The sequence below is a fragment of the Balaenoptera borealis genome (assembly GCF_965194805.1).
Source record: "Balaenoptera borealis genome assembly, chromosome: 5".
NCBI lineage: Eukaryota > Metazoa > Chordata > Mammalia > Artiodactyla > Balaenopteridae > Balaenoptera > Balaenoptera borealis.
The window spans coordinates 78,402,166-78,422,486 of record NC_138862.1 but is presented as its reverse complement, the minus strand read 5'-3'; the positions used below and the strand labels follow the sequence as shown (position 1 = coordinate 78,422,486).

Genomic DNA, 20,321 nt, shown 5'->3' with positions numbered 1-20,321 from the left:
CTGAATTAGTAATCATTAAGTGCAGATTTCTGATGAAAAATACTCATAAACTATAAATGAGAAATCATTTTAGTATAAATCTTAATTATCTTTTTAAAACTCTTTTTCAAATTCTTTCCATATTTGAATGACAGGTGAGTTTCATGAAGCATAGAACAGATTTGTGAGCCCAGTTTATCTAAGTGAATGCTTCTCCTTTTTTCTCTTGGAAAACAGTAATATTCAATGCATTGACACCATTAACAGAGAGTAAATAAGAATGGAATTACAATGCTTTCAATAAAGTGGGTATGTTATCTCTCATTGATGTTTTTTTTGAAGAGCAATCAAATTGACTAAGCTCAAGGTTGGCAGATGTTCTTGAGGATTCTGTGTTCTTTGGGAAAGTGTTGCCCTGTATGGCTAGCACCCAGGCAACCTCGCTGGCTCCACAAAGCTAAGTGGGAACTCCTTTTCTTTTTTACTGCATTCAGCCCCTTGTAAACAATTCTATGTATACAGATATATGTACACACAGAGATTTAATTCCCTTCATGATTTTGGTTTTCTTATTTATTTCAATATGGGTCTAGGGGTAGAAGCTCAAGTGTAGGACATTTAATCTGCAATTGACTATAGGAGTTGGCTTTCAAAAGACAAGATATGGGGCCGGGGGATGTTTGAAAGGTACAGCAGGTAAGCTCTTAACATTAAATCTGTACTGATCCTGCTGAACCCTATGTATAAAATAACATATCACATGTATTCTGGGAACGGAGTTGGCCAGAACATCAGACACTGAACTGTCAGCTGTAAGAGGGAGGCTGTGTCATCCACCTACACAACTACTTCCCACTCAAGGATAGACAATGTAACCCATTCACAAGGTAGGTGAAAGCCTGTCTTGATTTGGATTGGTATTAATTCACGTGATTGCAATACCTTCCTAACTAATCTTCCCATCCCGCTCTTTCCCCAGCTCCAGTCCATTCTCCACAGGCAGGAAAGAGTAATCTCTTTAAAAACTTTCACTGGATCATATCACATCTCTATGTGAAACCTTTCAAAACTGTTTCATTACTTCTTAGAATAAGACCCAGACTCCTTTCCTGGCTTGGTATAATTTGGCTCCTATATCTCACTCTCCTCTTGTGCCATCTGCCCGTTGTTTGCCCTGGTCTGGTTGCACTGTCTTCTTTCAATCGCTTAAATAGTCCAACCTCTTTCCCACCTCAAAGTTCTATGTATGCTCTTCCCTCCACCTGGTGTGCTCTTCCTTCCACTTCACATGATTTACTCCTTGCTCCCCAGATCTCAGCTTAAACACCAGTTCTTAAGACCATTCCCACCTATCTAATCTTCTAAAGTAGTTTGTATCACTGCTACTGCCTCTCCCTCCCATTATTCATAATTCAGTCTCTTCGCTGGTTCCTTTAATGGTACTTGTCACATGTACATAATTTTATTTGTTTACTTGTTTGGTCGCCTTTCCTGAGTTCTGATGGAAGTTAGCACGTGACAAAAATCTTCACACGTTGTGCCCAAACCCATATGTCCGTGCCTCTGTGCTAGACCTCCTTGTCTCCAATCTTCCTGCTCTTTTCTTTCCAGACCCCTAACAAGAGAGTCAGGCCATTGCTCACTGCCCAGACATTTTTTTACATCTATTTATTTTATTACTTCAGGTCATTTCTTCTTCCTCACAAAGTGGATGACCAGGTTTACTAGTCACAACTCCACTCTTTGGTAACATTTCTCCTCCCTAGTGGCTTTCAAAGCCAACTTCAAACGTGCTAGAAGCAGCCACTTGTCCGTTTTTGGCCTTCATCCACTTACCTAGTTCATAAATCATGTTTTATCTTGAGGAAGAGGAACTGGTTGGGCACCATCAACCAAACCTCGGTATTGCTAGAAGCCGGCCTGGAACTCACATCTACGCCTTGCTGTCCTCCTATTAAACACCAACACAATTTCACAAAGCATCAGTGTTAGACAAGGCCTCCCCATGACTATGATGGGTCAAGACAAAAGTAAGACCAGTCTGTAATCACTTGTAAACACTGTAAAAAAGATGAACATTGTTCAAACCACAAAAATGACCACACAACCCCTTATCACAGCCGATATGATTGTGTGGCTTCTTTGCCCAAGTATAGCTTCAGCTTCACTTCATTCATCCCGTCTTATAGATAAGATTTATCAAGATGCCCATTCATAGGATTGTCCCACTTCCTGACAGCATCCAGTACATAGCAAAGTCCCAATCCCTTGAACACTCCCCCAAATAGGCTAACACAAACCCAAATTCTAGAGTAATTTCTTTCTAACACTCTTACTGAGATGCCCAATGAACCCCCATGGTGTACCTTCTTCCTTGCTATAACAGTAAGTCCTACTTGTTCAGCTACAGAACTGTGTGGTCTATGGCTAGAGGGCATGGACAGGCTCTTCCACCTCCTTCAGCTGGTCTTAGGGGCAAAGTTGAGGAGGCTTTCTGGTACAACTGCTATAGCTGACAGGTGTGTCTGAGGTACCTTCTCATGGCTCTGACCTAGTTCTGGTTCTGCTCAGGCCCAATATGGGTGTACCATTTTCATCTTTTGCTTGACTGATTCCGGGCTGACTTTATGATTTAGAAGAATGGAAATAACCCAGCTGATGATGCAAAGTTATAGATACGTGGCCATTTAGTACCCCATGGTCAAGTATTCTGTGGCTCTCAAGACCTGGTAACAACCAGGAGCTCTTTTACCAAAAGACGTATTATTTTATCTACTGTGGGTGGTGTAAACTTACTCCAGAATATGAGGGTTTGCATTGTGATTCTCTCACTGGGGCTTGCCATAAGCTTCATGCTGCATATTTTTCCACCAGACACCTGAAGTCTTCAATGTTACCCAATACATGGGCCCGAGCACTATTCCTAGGCATGGGATATGTTTCCTCCAGAACCCAAAAGAGCTACCAGGCTCCCTTGTTTCCTTCTTTATGGTAGGGGATGCAAGATGCAGCATTTTTTTTGGAAGGCATATTTTGGCAGACTCCTGACCACTGGATCCCTAAAGACTTCACTGAACTATCAGGATTCTGAATCTTCGTAGGGTTTCTCCCCCATGCCCTGGAGCATGTGCCTTATCAAGGCTTCCAGCAAGGCTGTCTCTTATTTGTCTTGCCTGAGCAGCATGATGTTATTGACATAAAGCATCAGTGTGATGTTCTGTGGGTTGACCAGGCAGTCCAGATACCTTCATTCTACAATATGACAAAGAGCAGGAGAGTTAACATAGCCCTGAGGCAAAACTATAAATGAATATTGTTGCATGTCCCATGTGAATATGACCTGTTTATTTTCTTCCTTTATAATCAGAATAGGCAAGAATGCATTTACCAAATCAATAGCTACAGATCCTATACCCAAGAGCTTGTTAACCTGCTCTAGCAGAGATATCACCTCTGGCATAGCTTTGCAATCAGGGCTATTACTTGATTGAGCTTTCAAGAGTCTATGCTTAGTCTGCAGGACCCATCTGAGTTCTGCACACATTGAGAAACTAAACAGAGATATGATCAGGATACTCCCTCCACCCCTGTTCCATTCCTTACACTATTTAATGAGATCATTCGTCACCATCCTTCCTGGAATGTGATATTACTTTTTATACACTCTTTGGCCAAGTGAAGTAGAGGGCAGTTTCAGAGGTGTTCACTTGAACTTTCCCACTCTGATAGCTCTTACTCCGCAGGCCAAAAACCCAATGTGGGCATTACCCAGTCAAGTATATTAATTCTAATTACTTGATGACTGGATAAATGACCACTAGGTGGGTCTCCAGACACAGTGGACCCATTGTCTGGTGGATTTGAACCAGAATTCCATGTATGACCTGATCACGTGAGCTCCCACTTCAACAGGGTACTATGACTAACTTAAGGTCTCTGGGTATCAATGTCAACTCAGATCTCTTGTACTCAGGTCAATAGCCGTAGGCAAGACTGGCTATATAATTTGCAAGGTCTACTACTAATGAAAATGTGGGGCCACTTGTTTAAAATTATTAAAAATTTCAAGAGGGTGACAATACAGCATTAAACCAAGTTAGGAACCCTTCTAAATACAGAGCACACCCTTGAGGCCTGCCCTGGCTCTAGGTTTCTTAAGGGGAACCTAAAAGCATTGCCATGGCATATACTTGCCATAGCATTAGAGGTTACTTTTTCCCAGGAATCCAGCTAACTCTTCAGTCAAAGGATTCTATATCTAAAAATTGACTCAGGTCCACAAATCAAGCAAGAGACTGTGACTTTGTGTTGGATGACCACCTTTGGCCTCCCACTCCCCCATCTTGCTTTTTTCTGGCTGTAGATTTAAGCAGAACCCTTGTTGGCTTAAATTTATTTTTCCTGTCCATTTATTTTTCCCTTAGGTAGGCCATGACCATCTCCACAAACTCCCTGCAGGCCAAACCCCCTTGGCCGCACCTCCAACATTTCTGGTCATTATGGTACTTATGATCTCCTGGAATCTGGCAGCTAAGTGCCACCATCTGGACTCTATTACCTGGTGGTAAATGGACATCATTGCCATGAATATCATTGAGCCCAGCTCTGTGAGCATCTCTCCTACAAGCAGCCTTGGGTTGCAGAGGAGAGCCAGCACTGAACTTCTTAGTGATGTGGCTCCTCTTTTCCCTAGCACATTTCTCATGGCCTTGGAAAATCGTGTGTCTTCTTAGCCCATCTAACATATTTCCCCTGGAAATCTTCTGGCTTCACACAATATATCCTTCTAGCATGTCTACCTCCCTTAGACTCTTTATTCCTTCCTACCATCTGCCAGAAAAACTCAAGCAATTCCTCTTTACTCATCATTGTTCATCACTTTTTCCAAAGTTATAAGAACCACTCCAGCAGTGATCTTGCCCCATCCACGATGGTTCTTACCAAGGTTTTAAATCCCATGTCATGAGAAAGTACACCTAGGTCAATGAACTCTTTCTTATGTAGTCTTATATTCCAGCCCCCTCAATCAAGAATTCTCAAAATCCAATCCCAGGGATATTTCCCTGACTTTTGTTGGTACAAGCTAGATAATTCTGGTAACTCCTTTGGTATATAATTAATTTTTTCCCTTATTATGACCAGCTGGGTTATGCTGCGCTTTAACTGTATTTAGGGTCCTTGCAGTCAAGAGAGAAGGTAAAAGCATTCCTGATGTGGAGTATTTACTGCTTTTATAGGAAACGCCTCGGTAGCAACTTGCAATATGAAGGAAGTTCTTACTAGGAAAGGGTAGTCCATTCTACAAGCTGAGGGTTTAGGGGAATGCTATGGTCAGAATATTTCTGTCCCCTCAAAATTCATATGTTGAAATCCTACTGCCCAGTGTGATACTATTAGGAAATGGGGCCTTTGGGAGGTGATTAGGTCATGAGGGTGGAATACTCATGAATGCAATTAACGCTCTTATAAAAAAGACCCCACTAAGCTCTGTAGTCCCTTCCACCATGTGAGGACACAATGAGAAGTCTGTAATCCAGAAGAGGGCCCTTCCACGACCATGCTGGGACCCTGATCTCAAACCTCCAGCCTCTAGAATTGTGAGAAATAAATTTATATTGTTTATAAACCATCCAGTCTGTGGTACTTTGTTATAACAGCCTCAACTAAGACAAAAAGCCTACAGAACCAGCTTATCAGAGGCATCCACTTAATGTCCCCAGTCCATATTTCAGGGTCTCAGGTATTTCCAACCAGCCTTGGCTGACCATTCAAATGTCTCTTGAGCTCTGTGACTTGGTCAGGTGCTCAGTCTGCTGCTTAGCTTGTTTATTTTTGCAAAGAGGCCCTCACCTCTTTGTAAGCTATCAAAGAGGCAATCTGACTCTGATACTTAGCCTTTAACTGCTTGTTAAGAGCCCTTTGTTTCTCAATATCCCTCTGCAGAGTGTCAATACAACCGAGCAGTAACCATACAACTCTACTTCCTTGTAAGAACTGTTTTCCCTCTGTCTTCCTAAAAGCCTGAGTCTTAGAAGCTGCAAGTCTGCCCCTACAGTGGGTCTTTTCCCAGGTCAACATTGGTGAAATCTATAGCAATTGGGCCTCCATCTTGGAGCAGAAACAATCCACACTCCACATAGCTCTGGATGCCATTCTATTTGCTTGACATGTAGAGAATGAGTCAGTCCTAAATATTCAACTTCTATCTGCATTCTTGGACCACTCTGAGGACCACTTGTATCAACCTGTGTTCTCTGAGAAACAGACCCCAAGATGGAATCAGATGTGCAAAAGATGTACTAGGAAGAATGTCTTTGGAGGATAAAGAAGAAGAAACCAGAATAAGGGGGGTTATGTCAGAGGGTGATAAAAACTCTCTCTGAAAAACCAAGAAGAGGAGAAAATTAGGAGAATTCAGCAGAAAGAGTTTCAGACCAAAGTTTAGTCAGGCCAGTGAGGTATTATTGACTCAAAATCACATTGGAGGTGTCCCGTGTGTTGCCAGAATGGTCCTGGTTTGGTAGCCCCACTAGGTTCAGTCCTTGGCTGGGAGGAGCCTGGATGTACATTGGCCTCAGTGAGAAAGCAATAAGGATGGAAGGGGCACCAGCTGTGTCTGTCAGTCAGTGATGTGTTCCACATTAGAAGAGTTGAGCTGTGTATTTCCATGGCCACCACGTTCTGCATCACAAATGTCTCATAAAAGCCCTTTTTTTTTCCCTCTTGAGCCAGTGGTTGGCAATGGACAGAACTCATTGTGAAACACTGCACCCTGACCTGGTGACCCTGGGCCACACCATTCCACCCTCATCCGCCAACCCATGTAAACTCTCTGAGTTCCTTTCAACCTCTAATGCCACACTTCTAAGCATATTTCAAATCAGGGTGAGCACTTATTTCCCATTTCTTAGTAGAAATTCTCCAAATAGAAACAAATCCATCAGGAAATTGAGACTCATTCTTTGACATCCATTCATCCTGGCATAATATTTGTCACCCTCTTATTGTGCACACCTTCCAGAGACAAATTCTACAGGAAGGTATTTTTAATGGTTATTTGTGGTGGTTTTTTATTTTATACTTTTGAGTATCAAAATGTAGTATTTTCACTGTACAAAATTTGAAAACTACAAAAAGGTATCAGCAAGAAAATATTTTCTTCACTCCATAACCCCATCCACTGAGAAATAATAACTGTTAAGAGTTTATTAACTTCCTTTCCCTTGTTTTGCCTTTGTGATAGTGTCCATATAAATTTTTCCACACCATGAGAATACATTGCCTACATTGTTTTATTTCTTCCATTAAAGGGCTTTTAAAATTTACTTTTTAAATAATTTTGCCTTGATATCTTGTGTTGATTATTAGGAGGAAAATAAGCAAATTAGAGGAGAATGTAGTCTAATAAATACTATCTCTGTCTATAATTATTGTGTATATATATTAATATATATTTATTAGAAATATATTAGATATGCATATAAGTATACATACATGAGTATATACACATATTATAGGTAATATTTGTAAATATACACATACACATATATCTGTATATTATACATATAGACATACATATATCTCTGTATAAATATCATCACTATATCTTGTGGCTCTCTCCCTCTTTCCTCTCTCCACATATTTCTCTTTATGAGTGTATAGTCAGGATCTCACAATCTGAAAAAGAAAGATGATTTTTACTTTGAAAATATATGTCTTACAATCATTATTCTAACAAAAATGATCATTCAGGCCCATGGGGAAAATTATTTACTCTCTTCAGAAGTATAACATAAGTGATAATGAGTAGGGATCCAGATGGTCTAAATGGATCAGTGGCTGAGTGGCAGAACAATATGTTACCTACACAAAGGCAGCCAAGAGTAGTTGTGTTTTCAGATTGATGTTATTCCTCCAAGGTTGTGCTTTAAATTTACTCCTTAGAAACTTGGCACAGAGATGTTTCTGTAAACAAGACCCATTCAAGGGTCATCCCATGTGGATTCCCCTGTAAGGATGCCCTGAGAATCACTTCCATCCCACAGAAGCATTTTGTCAGTGCATCCACTCCCACATGCTTAAACAGTGTGCACAACCCAGATTTCAAAATAAGCAGAGTTAACATTCTTGACTCCCAGCCCAAATGTGGGTGCCCGTCATGAACTCATGCCTTCCTTTAGGAGTTGACATTTGTGGTGCTTATGTTATCACAGGCTGACTGGCCCAGGAAAAAGTCACCAAAAGACATGTGCTAGAGACCATGCATAGCCCTCCAAAACATAAAAATATACACAATGCATTCTGGATCTTTTGGCAGGGGAGCGGGTTGTCAAAAGTATGGTGATATTTTCAGGCAAACAGGTTTACCTGAGTTCCGATCATGATTCTACCACTACCTGGCTGAGTGATGAATGCAGAGTCACAAACTAACTACCTAGAGATAATAAGACCTAACTTGTCTAATTCCTAGAGTTTGTATTGGTTATCTATTAATAGATAGATAATGGACATGAGATATTTAATAAATGCCAACCACTATAAAAAGTTTGGGTTTGTAGAGGTGCTGTAAGGAAAGAAGATACAGTTTATATTTACCTTTATTTTCCCAGAGTCCTGCACAATACAAGGCATACCATAGGCATTTAATTCATGTTATTTTATTGAGTAAAAAGAGTAATGTCTGGGAGTAAGTAAAGCTGGGTCCACTGCCACTGATGGTTATGTGATTGTGTGACTATGAGTTTGTTTCTTAAGCTGCCTGAGTCTTAGCTTCCTCATGCATACAATGGAGGAAATAACACTACTTGTCCTAGTATTAATACATCTACATGACAGTTGGGAGACTGATGAGATAACTTCTATGAAAGTGTTCTGTAAAATTAAACCACTATGCACATGCTTGTTATTTTTAAGTCGTTTGCTGGGATGTTTTTCGAAGCAAATTGTCTCTAAATTCCTTTTTAACTTTGTGTATAGCTAATTTTCAAAAAAAAAAAAAAAAAAAAAACGGCATTTATTAAATGTCTCCTAGTTCCTCTGTTGGGAGCTGTGCTCCATTGGTAAACAGTATATCTCACGAAGCTACATACCAGAAAAGCAGCCAGTGGTTTAGGAAATCATCACACCATAGTTTTTGGTAGTCACTAGTATGTACAGATGGGATCTTTTTTTTCTTGGCTCACACCCACTCCTCTTCCTTCCACAAAGGATGGCTTTTGTGGCTTCCTGATAATCAGGATTCAAAAAATAAGGCACAAATTTTTGAATGTGTGTCTGAGGGAAGGTTCAGCCACAGCTGTCTCCCTTGGGCTCAAACCTCAGGAAAGTAAATAAGAATGCTACATTCTATCCTCTCCCACCTACACACATGTTTCATGAATTTTAGTAAACATATTCTTATCTCATTAATTTAATCAGGCACCACATACCTCAGCGAGCAAGTTGGTCATCGGCAACTCAGGGACACAGCTCAGCAAAAGTCTTTTTGTTTTTAATCTGTGAAACTTAAGATGCAAAAAGGCAAAGAAGATCGTTCTCAACTTTACTGGAGGCCAGAGACTGGATCTTACTGATCTACTTCATGCCCACAGCTCCCAGCACGCTGACAGGCACACAGAGGAAGCCCTTAAGGAATATGCATGTTGAATCTATTAATCAAACATCAAATCAGTGAGTAAGTACCATAGAGTCTTGCAAGAGAATTATACTGGAAACCACTAGAAATTCAGGTCTCATTACAATATCATCCCTTGTCATTTATTTGTAATAAGCAATCAAACAAATGCATTAGATTCAGAGTCTAGAAGCTGAAGGCCAATTTATTTTACATATTATCTTTTTCCCTCATTCTTTTAACAAATATATATTTTGTACCTACGATGTGTTGTGTGTAACAAGAGCCTAAGCAATTATTGTGGATAAAAAAAAAAATTCATGTAAGTAATTGGTTGCCTAGAAGTTCACAGAAAAATAAATGGCCCTTTAGCACAAGTGTAGAACATCATGTAATACATTTTGTGGACAAATATTGTCCTTGGTTTCCTCCTATTTTTCTTTCTCTTGATGTTTATACTGGTTATTGATTTTATCATTTACCTACGTATTTAATTTTTTACACTTTTTAATTGTGGTAAAAAACACATAACATAAAATTTACCAGCATAACCATTTTTAAGTGTACAATTCAATAGCGTTAGGTATATTCACATTGTTGTGCAGTGACTCTCCTGCACTTTTTCATCTTGCAAAACTGAAACTGTACCCATTAAACAACAACTCCCCATTTCCTCCTCTCAGCCCCTGGTTACCTTGCATGTGTATTTTTAAATCTCCTTCTGTGTATTTTATAAGCTACCTCAAATCACTCTGGAACAAAATGATTTCGTGTAGATGGATAGATAGATAGATAGATAGATAGATAGATAGATAGATAGATAGATAGATGATAGATAGATGGACTGTCTGTAAATGTAGCCTACAAGCCACAAGGCTTGTGAGATTTTAGTTCCTCGACCAGGGATTGAACCTGGGCCACTGCAAGGCAGTGAAAGCCCCGAGTCCTGACCACTGGACCACCAGGGAACTCCCGAGCCTACAAGTTGATAGTCATGGACTCTCAGGGTTGGACAGAATCTTAACATCATATATTCAGCCTTATCTTCTGCAGTCCCAATATAAGAATTAACAGACACACTTGCTGTTTACAGCACTGCCAGACATTTGTGTTCCTACAAACACACACAGTATAAGGATAAATACTATTTAATGCAACCCTCATCATAAAAGACCAAATAATGTATGGTGCATTTATAATTGTATATGCTGAATAATAGACAGGGAAAACCTGGTTTTGATATTGATTCCTCTGCTTACAAGTTTGTATGCCTGATAAAAGGAGGAAAACTTTCCACGGAGAAGTTTCAGTCTCCGCGCAGCTCCAACTCTCCTCCACTAGTCATGCATTTTCCATGGCAGTTATTGTTGGGGATATCCATATTGTGATGTGTCCTCCAGCCAGGGTCTTCAGTGACACCATGCCTAGTGTCATGGGCAGGAGGAGTATATACTTGGAACCCATTCCTCTACCAGGATGAGTAGCAATACTTTAACTCTACACAAACCCAGCTACAGACCACATTAATGTATTCCCCCAACCCAAACTAAAAGTATCCTCTATTCAACTTGCCCTTGCCTGGATCTTAGAAATCCTGCGGCCTCTCTATCACCACTCTATGTGAGATGAATGGTGATGAAGGGGAAATTGGAGTAGAAAGAGATGGTAATATTAGATGACTGTATTTAAAATATCTCACATTTGTATATTTTACAGAAACATAATGGCTATGTATACACGTTGCTAAGATATTTCCTAGAACCTTAGAAGGGACTATCTATGTAAGTAAGAGGTCTTGACATTCAGACTTTCTTAGGTTCACAGTAAATCTGTGCCTGAGATGAGGCTTGGAGAAAACCCTTCGATGGGCTTTAAAAACTGAGCAATTCCTGATATGATGCACTGAGATGTACACAATATCACAGTATCACAGATGTTTCTGCCAAAAGTAGATAACTCAATCTAATCATGAGGAAACATCAGTCAAACCTAAACTAAGTTACATTCTACAAAGTAACTGGCCTGCATGCTTCAAAAATATCTGTCATGCCGTAAAGACTTGTGTTTGCCAGGGAAGGGTGGGAGGAAAGAGAGGGTTGGATTGGGGGTTTGGGATTAGCAGATGCAAATTATTCTATATAGGATGGATAAAGAACAAGGTCCTGGGACTTCCCTGGTGGTGCAGTGGTTAAGAATCTACCTGCCAAAGCAGGGGACACGGTTTCAATCTCTGGTCCGGGAAGATCCTACATGCTGCAGAGCAACTAAGCCCGTGAGCCACAACTACTGAGCCCGTGTGCCACAACTACTGAAGCCCACGTGCCTAGAGCCCGTGCTCCCCAACAAGGGAAGCCACTGCAATGAGAAGCCCACACACTGCAACAAAGAGTAGCCCCCACTCGCCACAACTAGAGAAAGTCCGTGCGCAGCAATGAAGACCCAATGCAGCCTAAAATAAATAAATAAATAAACAAATAAATGAAAAGATAAATACATTTATTTAAAAAAAAAAAGAACAAGGTCCTACTGTGTAGCACAGGGAAGTATATTCAATCTCCTGTAATAAACCATAATGGAAAAGAATATGAAAATATATATATATATTCTTCTTCATATATATGTGTATATATATATATATATATATATATATATATATATATATATATATATAACTAAATCACTTTGCTATACACCAGAAACTAACGGAACATTGTAAATCAACTATACTTCAATTAAAAAAAAAAAATCTGTTATGAAGCACAATGACTGAGGAACTGTTCCTGATTACTAAAGACTAAAGAAACAGAACAATGGAATGCAATGTAGGATCCAGAATTTTCTGTTGCTATAAAAAACGTCATTGGGACAATTGGCAAAATCTGAATAAGGTATGTAGAGAAAGTAATCGTATTTTATCAATGTAAATTTCCTCATTTTTTAACTGAACTGTGATCATATAAGAGATTGTCTCATTTTAGAAAATATGCACCAAGACACTTAGAGTCAAGGTGCACCATATCTGCATCCGACAAATGGTTCAGGAAAAAAAAAATGCAAAGTGCCAAATAAGGACTTCCTGTGTCTCCTTATTTATCTCTCTCTCACGTGGGCACTGAGCAAAGGAGGGGTGGGAGTGAGGAGCAGCCCCCATACAGCTGTTCAGGGATGTCTGGAAAAGAAGCCCACCCACATTGCTCTGGGACACTGGGTGTGACTTGGAGGGTATCGGGTTTGTCTGTTAGGGACACTGCCAACCTCCTCCCTCCCCAATTGGCCTCTGTGTTTCCTTGCATGCCCTCTGATTAGAAAAGTGTCCCTTTCCTCAGACACTTCTCTAAAGCATCTTCTTTCTTCTCAGTAGACTCTGAGACATTAGCTTTATGCACTTTTTTTCTATTTGATGAATTCCTGTGACCTGTAAGAAGGTGGAGGTCAAATTAGAAGAAGCACATGGCTAAGCTTGCAATGCACTTGCTTTTTCATTGATATAAAAAAGCATTTGACCCTAATACAGTACACTTAAATTCTTGGCCCAGCTTTACTCCTACTAGATGTCCTACTTCAGCAAATATTAGATTCATAGAGTATAAAGCTGGGAGGGTCGGTAGGATCCCTCCAAAAACAGAACCTGGTTTCTACTTCTATGAAACAGAGATTGTGGAGTTGAACTGAAGTTATGTCCAGAAAAGTGTTTTAAAACTAAAAATCATCAAACTCTTCAGTCCCTTTGATTTGGGTGACACTCGATGAATTTACTCCGCCACCTCTTACTCTAGAAAGTTCTCTCCTTGTCCCCATATTATAAAAGAGGGACAGGCCAGGATGACTTGGAGAAGAGAGGGCCTGAGGTCCAGTTACCCTGACGAGAAATTCAGCTTCTCCAGTCACACAGCCACAGACAGCCAGAGCTCTAAGGAATGTGAGACATCATCTACTTTAAGCCCCTCGTGGTGGCATCTGTTGTTTTCTGTTGCCCTGAACCTATTGCCCTTTCCTCGCTTAATAGAACCTCTATTTTCTTGCAGAAACTCTCTTTGCCCCAGTCTTGGTAGGGCTATCAATCAAGGCATTCAGATTTCTCCTGGCCTAACATGACATCTTCCTTCGGAGAATTCGAATCTTAAGGTAAGTGACTCAAGTTAAAAAAACCAAAAAACAAAAACCTGTTGGGTCTGACATTGCTATGGTGGCACTACGAAATGACTCTATTCATTCCTGTTACTTAGATCCCTGAAGCTATTCTGGTTCCAGCCTTTTCCCATATCTTGTTTTTCAACTTTCTCTTCCAGTCTGTGAATTTTCATATTTTGATCTATTTTTATATTTTTAGTTTTACTTAGCAGGAGTTAGTTTCCATTGCTAATGACAAAAGAATCCTCACTGGTACATCCTTCCTCTTAAAGAGAAGAATGTAAGGCCCAAAGACAGTAGACTACTTGCCTAAAGTCAGGGAGGAAGTTGGGACCAGAGCCCAAACCAAACCCAGGTTAGTCAGTTTCTCTCTACACCTGCTGCCTTCTTTAGAGCTATAGCAGCCTTGGAAGGAATGAACTATTCCACATCATTAAGGGACTCAGTGGAATGAGTCATTATTGAGCTCTTAAAAAGTCTATTGGACTTCTGCTTTGGGCCATAATTGAGGATATGAGACCAGAATTTGTTCTTAATAATGAAAAAAAAGGAGCAATCCATGTGTTCAACAACCATAAAAAAGAAACAGTTGCTGACATACATAACTATATGGATGTATCTCAAAAACAATATGTTGAATGAAAGAACCTACTAGACACAGAATACATGCCATGTGCCTCCATTTATGTGACATTCTAGCATTGTGAAGTCCAGCATGGTAGCCACTAGCCACATGTGGCTTTTTAAATACAAGTTGATTAAAATTAAATAAAAATTAAAATGCAGTTTCTCAGTCACATTAGCCATATGTGGCTAGTGGCTACCATGCCAGACAGTGCAAATGTAGACTATTTCCTTCATCACAGAAAGGTCTATTGGATAATGTTGTTCTAGAAAACATACATCTGATACATAATGACAAAAAAACCAAGAGAGTGATTGTTTAGGGTCAGTGGTGAAGAAGGATTAAGCACAAAGGGGAGCTTTTAAGGTAATGGAAATGAGGGGATTTGGGGGGTAATGAAATATTCTATGTCTTGTTTGTGGTAAAGACTACATGGTATATAATATGTCAAAATTCCTCAAATGGAATGGTAGAATTAGTGAATTTAGTGAATTTCATTGTATGTAAATTATACCTCAATAAAGTTGATTCTAAAAAGTCAAATGTTTCATGGAAGTTCTTTTTTAACCACTTATAATAATTATTAGATGCATTTTTGCAAAGATATAAACATGTTATTTGTCCACTAGACCGTATTTTGCTAGTCCCTGGAGATACAGAGATGAATCAGATAGCAAACCCGCCCTCAAGTTGTTCACGGTCCAGTACAGGAGATGGGTCTTATGCAAAAATAGCTCAAATCCAGGAAGAAAGTAGCAGGTGCCCTTTCACAAGTGAAAATATCATGATTTAAGACATTAGAGGTAGGGTAGCTTCCTTTTACCTAGAGGAATGAGAAAGGCTTCCTGTTCTTTGAAGTATTTGTGAGATATATGCACATGGGGTTTAAAAACATTCTAGATGGAAGACAAAATATGATCCAAGGTGGGGGACAACACAGAAAAGTATGTCACCCAGTGGATAGAGTGCATAAAGGAGAGCAGTGAAGAAGTAATTCACATGGATATAAATGAGAAGGGTTTGTGTTTTGAATACCTGAGTTTGGCAAAGTGCCCATTCTTGGCTGCTAGGCGCTGAAAGGAAAAAGTGTACTTTTATTTTACATTGTGTCCAGAGTTCCAGGCCCTCAATGTTACTGTTTCCCTAAGCTCTTTACTTTCTCCTCCTCTTCCTACAAATCAAAAATCTTCACAAACAACATCATTCAAAGATGTAGGTCATGCTCAGAAAGGCAATTACCTTCTCTCAGCCTAATGCGTAACTTATTCTATTACAATCTCTACCTAAAAGACTTAAGGTGTTGGAAAAGCATCTAACTTGCACAGCAAAGAAATAATTTATGCATTTGTATAGTAACCTGGGCCCCCCTGGGTGAAGAGGGATGTAATATAAATGTAAGTGGCAATTATGGTAATTATAGTATAATTGTCACTTATTTTCCCAGGTTCTGGATGGTTGTGTGCCATGGGTGTGCTGTTGAATCCTGGAGAGTTTGCCTTTTGCCCTTGGTCAGGGTAGCTCTCTGCATTTATTTTCACGATGCAATAGGAGCCAGTATGTTTCATAATTATTTACATAAATTTTTACCATTTAGTATCTGTCCCTCTTACCTAATAATTTTAGGATTTTTAAAAATAACAACTATCGATGTCAGGGCATACATTTTAAATGGTCTTTTTATAAATTAGGCTATAAAACTTTTGAAATTAAAAGCATACTAAGAATGTTTGCAAATTAATCATTTCTTTGGGAGCCTAGAGCCTCTGCTGGTAAGTTAAAATATTTGGAAGAGCGCTGCTTATTTCCTAGAAGTATATAAAAAGCGGGCCTGAAAAGAGCACTAGGTCTTGCTACTCAAAGTGTGATGCAAGGCCCAGCAGCACCAGCAGCAGCTGGGAGCTTGTGAGAAATGCAGAGTCTCAGGCCTCACCCCAGACCCACTGAACTAGAATCTGCATTAACAAAGTTTCCAGGTGGCTCGCAGGTGCATCAACATTTGAGAGGCACTGCATTAGAGATCATTCTTTCACCTCTCATTTTATAAATGGGAAAGGCCGGGCACTTGATGGGACTTGGCCATGCTCAAAGGAAATTGAGTATTTTTAATTTAAGAACTCTATATACTCCGGTCATCTGTATTTGCTAATAGCAGGGAATAAAGCCAAACACTTTAACTCCAATTAACAAATCTATAATTAATTAGTAAAATGATCTTCCCTCAAATTTCCCATTTTGTAGAACAAGCTGTTTGAATTGGCTGGGGCTCAGGCCGGCATATTTGTGAATTTCACAATTCACAGATGTTAGACACCCTCAGGCTAAGTAAGGAAGAGAATGTCGAGTTTTAAATAGCTTCTCCCTTCTATCCTGGCTGAAGCAACAAATAAAATACTTTTATGAAACACATTTTGAACCAAAATTTCTCAAAAGGAGATGTCAAATTGCTCTGGAAATGACTTTAGATTATCTCACAACTTTGACAACTTCTGATGTCACCAATTTACAGGTCACCTATGGTTGGGGGTGAAAGGAGGTTATGAACTTGCCATGTTAGTGACACTTGGGCACGCTGTTTTTTTTTTTTTTTTTTTCTGTTGGAGTCTATTTTAATTTAGCTTCTGAAACATATTTCATTCAATATCCAAATCCACAAAACCATGATAGGTTTACAGCCTGTATTCAGAAAGGAAGTGAATTATTCTGTATGTAGATTTTTTGATATTATATTAATTTTTGGATATATGAACAAGTTAACGGTTTTACTCCAAAGTAGCTCGAGCCAAAGCAAAACCAAGACCAGCAAAAACAATGACATAAATAAGAGAGTGGGAGAGACTGAGAGAGATGGAAAGAACTCGAATGTTTTCTGTAACAGGCAATTTGAAATAATTTTGTAAGCTTTAAAATAGTTGAAAATAGTGCATTATTTTCCATTTTAATATTACTTTAAGAAAATTATGTGTGTGTGTTTGAGGTAGGATATTTGAAAAACTCAATCAAGGTTATTATTTTTTTTTAATTTAGGGAAAGCAAAGCTAAGGGGATATGAATGGGTATCTCTTTTAGTTGAGACGAAGAGTGAGTTCTAGGTTAAATATAATCAAGGAATTTCCCTGTCTTTGCTATTTGAGATTGTGACCACAACAGGCGGTTGGCTGAAAGGGAGAATGAAGGGTGGGGGGAAGGGGGGGTGGAGGTGGAGATGAAGAAAAAAAACAAAACAACTTCCTAAGCAGCTCTGTGAAATATTTAGTTCCAGAAGCAGTTACAGAAGCCCTCAAATCAAATCAGTATGCAGAGACAAGGAAACATTAATTAGCTGGAGCAGGGTGGACACTCATTAGCTCTTGTTCTGTTGTGAAAGTCCAGGCTGCTGAAATTAAACTCTGATGCCATTCATGCCAGCATCCAATCACCAGAGAGACCAGAAGTTCAGAGATGACTCCAAGTTGCCAACAAGTGTGGCCACTATACGACAAGGACTCTAAAGCCGTGGTAGAGGGGGAAGAACAACTTTAGAGAGGATGCCCAGCTGGTAAGATTCGACTGTTTCTGATGTTTTAGTCCCTTGATGAATCTCATTGGCTCAAATCAAGAAACGCTCCGCCTCTTTGCAAATGTGTGTGAAGGGGGGAAGTGTCTACCCTTCTATGTCTGATAGCATTTGACCCTATTGCTTTTAGCCCTCTGGCTTTATATCTATGTATACACAGGTATATGTGTATATGTTATAATACTGTTCTCCATTTGTTGATATCAAAGAGAGTTGAAGGAAATGAATTTTGAAACTTCACGGTGTGCCACCCTACAGTACTGTCCCGACCCTTACATCCAGCGGTGAGTTTAAACGTGACGTAACTTCTATCAAAACTTAACTGGAGTGCCTTGTGTATGATGAGTGTTTCTGCTGTGTACAAAGAGCAGCCTCTCTTTGTTTATGAGCACAGTGATATTATTTTGCACTTTCTGTGGACTTAAAGTGGTCTGTGAGCATCTCTTCTAGTTTTCTTTTTTTAGTTCTTATCTGGATGTACAAAGTAACGAAGTTTGTAGACCATCTTCCCATGGTTTCTTAAAAAATGGTCACACCATTTTAAGATGTTTAAAATCTGTTATTTGCCTAGATCAGCACTCACCAACCCAAGAAGAAGACATTTCATTGGACAGGAATAGAATAGTCTGTGGATGATCTTCAAGTCAAAAGAAACACAGAATAATTTTGATTTATACCTTAAAAATAGATAAATAGCCATTGTTATACCAAACAGATTGTGGCTTGTCATTTTGGCTCTGTGGCATATTTTATTCTTGATTTGTTTTGTAACAAACATCATCTTTTGACAAATCTGACTTTTAAAACTTAACAGTTATACTCAATTTTATTTCTGTTTATAGGAAGGAACGTTTGCCTAGCACTAAGAGGGAATACTAGTGAGCATGCACGATGTGTGTGTGTGTGTGTGTGTGTGTGTGTGTGTGTGTGTGTGTTTCAAATTAGAGTTTGCTATTTTTAAACTGGTAAATGAAATCTGAACAGTGTTTTTCCAGTCATAAAGTTATGGGAGATATTCAAGCCGTATGTAGCAGTGTGATGTTGTTAATTTAACAGCATGAGATTTGATGTTGGAATTTCATACTTTACTTTCTGAGACTAATGAGGGAGGTCCTCTGATTGCTGAAAACGGTGTGGTTCCACAGGAGTTAACTTGTCATTCACAATGGTGCCTATTAGAGCCTCATCCCAGCAGTCTAGTGGGCTCTCTGGCCAGGACTCACGGTCACATTGCTCAGGCAGTTAAGGAAACTGTGTGATCTTTTTTCATTAATAAGATTTGTCACCATGTAAACATTAATTTGGGCTATATAGACGTAGCTTCTTTTCCTGTGAGATGTTTGGTGGGCTGTGTGAGACAGCAGAAGAGCAAAAGTAAGAGAGAAATGTAAATGGAATGGTTGACAAAGTAAGAAAAGAAAGGAAGAAAAAGGAAAGAGGGAGAGGAAGCAAGTTTGTGGTCCTCCAGCTTGAAATGGGAAATGTGAATGGTGATTTGATTCCTGCCTTGCTGTGTGCCATGAACAATAGTAGCAAAAATGAATGGCTCTGGAGTTCACGTTCTTACATAAGATTTCGTTGGAGTTGGGGGGTGGGTGGGTAAAAAACAAAACACTAAAGATTTTCTATTTCTCAAAGTTTTATCCAGCCTCAAAATTTTCTACTTCAATAAAATCTTTGAAATAATATTTCTAAGAGGATAATTGTGATGAAACATTTGCTGTATAATGCTTCCCTTGATGGCGTCTTTTTTAAAGTAGGTGCATGGATCTCTCAGCTCTGGAAGAAATTTTTTTCTATTGACTAGCAACCCGCATGTCAATCATGTACACCTCTGTCCAGAGGTATTTCTAGTGATTGATGAGGGAAGCCTGTAAATACAAATACATGAGGAAATTGCTTTTCGGAGTGTCCCGGAAACCGGTTAATTCGTGGAGCAAATATCACCTCAGTTTTTGTCAGATTGTAAAATTTAAAATAATAATAGTACTTTAAAAATATTTTAAATTTTCCTGAATCCCTGAACTTTAATCTTGGTGAATGTCACTTTTGGGGAAGGGGGGACATGTTGGGGAGCTGTGAGATGGTGGTGCAGGGTGGTCAGGGAACATTTATTTGCCAAATAAATTGTTTTAGGCAAGATTATGTACTTTCCATTTGTAATAGAAACTTAATTCCCAAGTAAACGAAAGAAAAATATTTGTTGCCGAGCATCTACTCTGTTCAAGGCACTGGAAATACAAAAATGAGTAAGATATAGCTGTAATGTTTATTTATTTTATTTTATAGTACTTATATATTTAATAACATATATTTGCCTCATGTATTTTAACTGCTTTGTCAGATATTTCAAGGACTGAATTACTACCATTTTTCTGTCTAGACTACTTAGTGAATAAATGAATGAATGAATAAGTGGG

The 20,321-nt window shown here is 39.2% G+C and overlaps 1 protein-coding gene across 6 annotated transcripts in view; it reads left to right on the top strand.

Annotated features, from left to right (window-relative positions):
* The first annotated feature begins 1,347 nt into the window (after positions 1-1,347).
* TP63 (tumor protein p63) overlaps positions 1,348-20,321 on the top strand; it is a 240,574-nt gene continuing 221,600 nt past the window's right edge. For 4 of the 6 annotated variants that reach the window (XM_082393247.1, XM_082393244.1, XM_082393252.1 and 1 more), the window contains exon 1: positions 1,348-18,185. In XM_082393247.1, coding sequence (XP_082249373.1) covers positions 18,124-18,185 — 62 coding nt within the window. In that variant the 5' untranslated portion in view covers positions 1,348-18,123. The remainder of the gene's footprint in view (positions 18,186-20,321) is intronic. The other 2 variants (XM_082393246.1, XM_082393248.1) reach the window with 2 other exon arrangements.